This window comes from Salvelinus sp. IW2-2015, linkage group LG18, assembly GCF_002910315.2.
Source record: "Salvelinus sp. IW2-2015 linkage group LG18, ASM291031v2, whole genome shotgun sequence".
NCBI classification, from domain to species: Eukaryota; Metazoa; Chordata; class Actinopteri; order Salmoniformes; family Salmonidae; genus Salvelinus; species Salvelinus sp. IW2-2015.
The window spans coordinates 3,727,327-3,730,813 of NC_036858.1; the positions used below are offsets into that span (position 1 = coordinate 3,727,327).

At 46.0% G+C, this 3,487-nt stretch overlaps 1 protein-coding gene and 1 long non-coding RNA gene across 10 annotated transcripts in view; both read right to left on the reverse strand.

Annotated features, from left to right (window-relative positions):
* The window catches only part of LOC111977542 (calcium/calmodulin-dependent protein kinase type II subunit gamma), a 43,952-nt gene that overhangs the window by 14,606 nt on the left and 25,859 nt on the right, over positions 1-3,487 (reverse strand). Inside the window, 1 exon segment of the mRNA XM_070448219.1 lies at positions 2,449-2,564. Within this exon segment, the coding sequence (XP_070304320.1) occupies positions 2,449-2,564 (116 nt within the window).
* Positions 18-1,512, reverse strand: LOC111977899 (uncharacterized). Of its 9 annotated transcripts, XR_011481387.1 has the most exons (9): positions 1,291-1,512; positions 1,215-1,253; positions 969-1,007; positions 908-930; positions 668-748; positions 396-560; positions 288-354; positions 208-253; positions 18-96 (listed from the first exon to the last, which is right to left on the reverse strand). It is a non-coding gene; the product is annotated as an uncharacterized lncRNA (long non-coding RNA). The 9 variants fall into 9 exon arrangements; XR_011481382.1 differs by lacking the exon at positions 908-930 and having other exon boundaries at positions 668-745; XR_011481389.1 differs by lacking the exons at positions 908-930; positions 1,215-1,253 and having other exon boundaries at positions 668-745.

Consider the following 3,487-nt stretch of genomic DNA (forward strand, 5'->3'; position numbering starts at 1 on the left):
AAAAATTACATTCTAGAAATGGCACCTCCTCCTAGCACCTCCTTGGACTGAACCTTATGGCACCTGCTTGTACCGAAAACTCCCTTTTACTGACACCTTACGGCAACTTCCTAGCACTCCTTGCACTGACACCTATGGCACCTCCCTAGCACCTCCTTGTACTGGACACCTGTTGGCACCTCATCCTAGCCCTCCTAGTACTGACACCTTACGGCAACTCCTAGCACCTCCTTGCACTGACCCTTTATGGCACCTCCTACACCTCCTTGTACTGACACCTTATGCACCTCCTCCTAGCACCTCCTAGTACTGACACCATATGCACCTCCTCCTAGCACCTCCTAGTACTGACACCTCCTAGTACTGAACACCTATGGCACCTCCAGTACTGACACCTTATGGCACCTCCTAGTACTGACACCTTATGGCACCTCCTAGTACTGACACCTTATGGATCTCCTAGTACTGACACCTTATGGCACCTCCTAGTACTGACACCTTATGGCACCTTCTAGTACTGACACCTTATGGCACCTCCTAGTACTGACACCTTATGGCACCTCTAGTACTGACACCTTATGGCACCCTTCTAGTACTGACACCTTATGCACCTCCTAGTACTGACACCCTTATGGCACCTCCTAGTTACTGACACCTTTAATGGCACCTCCTAGTACTTACACCTTATGGCACCTCCTAGTACTGACACCTTATGGCACCTCCTAGTACTGACACCTTATGGCACCTCCTCTAGATCTTAGGACACCTTATGCACTCACCTTAGTATGACACCTTATGGCACCTCCTCAGTACTGACACCTATGGCACCTCCTATACTGACACCTTATGGCACCTCCTCCTAGCACCTTCCTTAGGTACTGACACCTTATGGCACTCCTCCTAGCACCTAGTACTGACACCTTATGGCACCTCTCTAGCACCTCCTAGCACTTTCTGCACCTTAGCACCTCCTCCTAGCACCTCCTAGTACTGACACCTTATGGCACCTCCTCCTAAGCACCTCCTAGTACTTGACACCATTATGGCACCTCCAGTAACTGACACCTTTGAGGCACTCCTCCTAGCACCTCCTAGACTGACACCTTATGGCACCTCCTCCTAGCACTCCTAGATAACTGACACCTTATGCACCTCCTCCTAGCACCTCCTAGTACTGACACCATATGCACCTCCTAGTACTGACACCTTAGCACCTCCTCCTAGCACCTCCTAGTACTGACACCATAACTCACCTCCTAGTACTACACCTTATGGCACCTCCCCTAGCACCTCCTAGTACTGACACCTTATGGCACCTCCTCCTAGCACCTCCTAGTACTGACACCCTTATGGCACCTCCTTTCACCTACTCTTCTCCTCAAGAGTTGTGTTCTGAAAACACACTCACACACTCCTCCTCTCGGCCTAAAACCTACATTAGGTAGACTCCAGGAGGAGGAGAGTAGATCCCTCTGTCCTCCTCCCTCAGTCTGGAACTGAGCGAGGGAGGAGACACACCCACTTGAGGAAGTTTCTGGACCAGATGGTTTGTGGTTTGGTATCATCAGACAGATGGTTTGGTATCATCAGACAGATGGTTTGTGGTTTGGTATCATCAGACAGATGGTTTGTTATCATCAGACAGATGGTTTGTGGTTTGGTTCATCAGACAGATGGTTTGTGGTTTGGTATCATCAGACAGATGGTTTGTGGTTTGGTATCATCAGACAGATGGTTTGTGGTTTGGTATCATCAGACAGATGGTTTGTGGTTTGGTTCATCAGGCTTGGTTCCTAACACTATACTACAAGCTTAAGTAACCCATATCTCATTTACTGCAATACTGTCTGAGCCAGTACATATGCTTCCTACCTACACAAATTACTCATCACACAAAATACATTTGCAAGACTAGCCAACAGTCTGTTTAAGAAACTCAATAGTCTATCTACAACATTAATATAATCCAACACATGTACAAATCCCTCCCAGACAGCCTACCTAAACCCTTCGATGGATTCTTCGAGATGAACTCCCAAATCCACGCATTCAACAAGACACTGCGATAACCTTCACCCTCCCTGCTGCCGCATCTCACATAGTCAATTGTCTGTTAGATACAGAGGTTCCATACTCTGGAGCTCTTATCATCCCTCAATGACTAGGGGTCAGCCTGATGACCCAAACTACCCACTAGTCCCCTCCATGTAGCCTGGCTCTCACACATAATCAAACATGCTGTTCTTGTTTACTGTGTATATCATGTAAAAACAACAATAAAAAACAGTGTGTGCTTGTTAAACAAACTTTTTTTTGTACTTCTATACATTTTTTTTGTGGATTTTTCGGGACTTCCAACCTGACCTGCACACCGTTTCAGATTTCACTTTGTTTTCTTTGGTGCAAATAAATAAAAGCTGGAAACCTAAAAACATTCAATGAAGGGGGTGTGTGGTCTTACCAAACCATGCCTGTTGGTCACCCTGCACCTCGATGGCCAAGCCAAAGTCTGCCAGCTTCACTGCTGCTCCCTTCATCTTACTGGCCAGCAACAGGTTCTCAGGCTGGGGGGGGGGTAGAAACACAGAGAGATGGAGAAAAGTGTGTGTGTACAGGAGAAGTAGAAACACAGAGATGGAGAAAAGTGTGTGTGTACAGGACTCTCTCTTATATTAGCCTAAAAGCCCTGTTCTTATGCACGACACCACGAAACTGCTGGATACACCTATCTGTAGAGTTCCCTGCTCATATCGAATCACCACAAACGCCCGACCGTGTTTGTCCATATGTAACCATCTAATTACTATAACCAAGGCGCTCCCGTCCGTTATTCCTTCCACCTGTGTCACCAACTTAATAATAAATAATGTCTGTCTAACATAGATAGCCGAGGTATACGGTCTAATATTACCGTAGCGTTCACCAATCATCATAAGGCTCAACCACCCAGTTTATAAATGCAAATGCATACCATAGATGCATGATTTTAATTAATGAGAATCCTTTAACTCCATCTTTCTCTTACAAGACTTCTACATTGAACTCCCCCCCTTTTATCTTTATTGTCTCTCCCAACTGTCGACTCATATGTATAAAAAGTATCCCCAATCCTCTTATTTACCGTGTCACCTTGATATGTCTAACAGATTCATAAATCTGTGTGACAAATGACTGTCTAAAAGTCAGATCCATGCTCATGTTTTGCCACAAAAGGAATTACACATTCAGACCAACCATGGATCTACGTGTCCCAGTTTGAACCCCAGAGGTCTCTCTGTATGATAGAGTACTACGAAGTGTACTCCCAGACAACAACTAGCAACCTTTCCTACTCGCATTTCTCTGGTCTCTCCTTCATACTCTACAACCCTCGTATCACACACACCCATATTCATCATCTCCTACTCTCATCGTAAACAACTCACCATCATCTCACAGAACTAAACCTTCACCGTCAATACCATCTCCCTCGCCTGGTGGGGGGGGG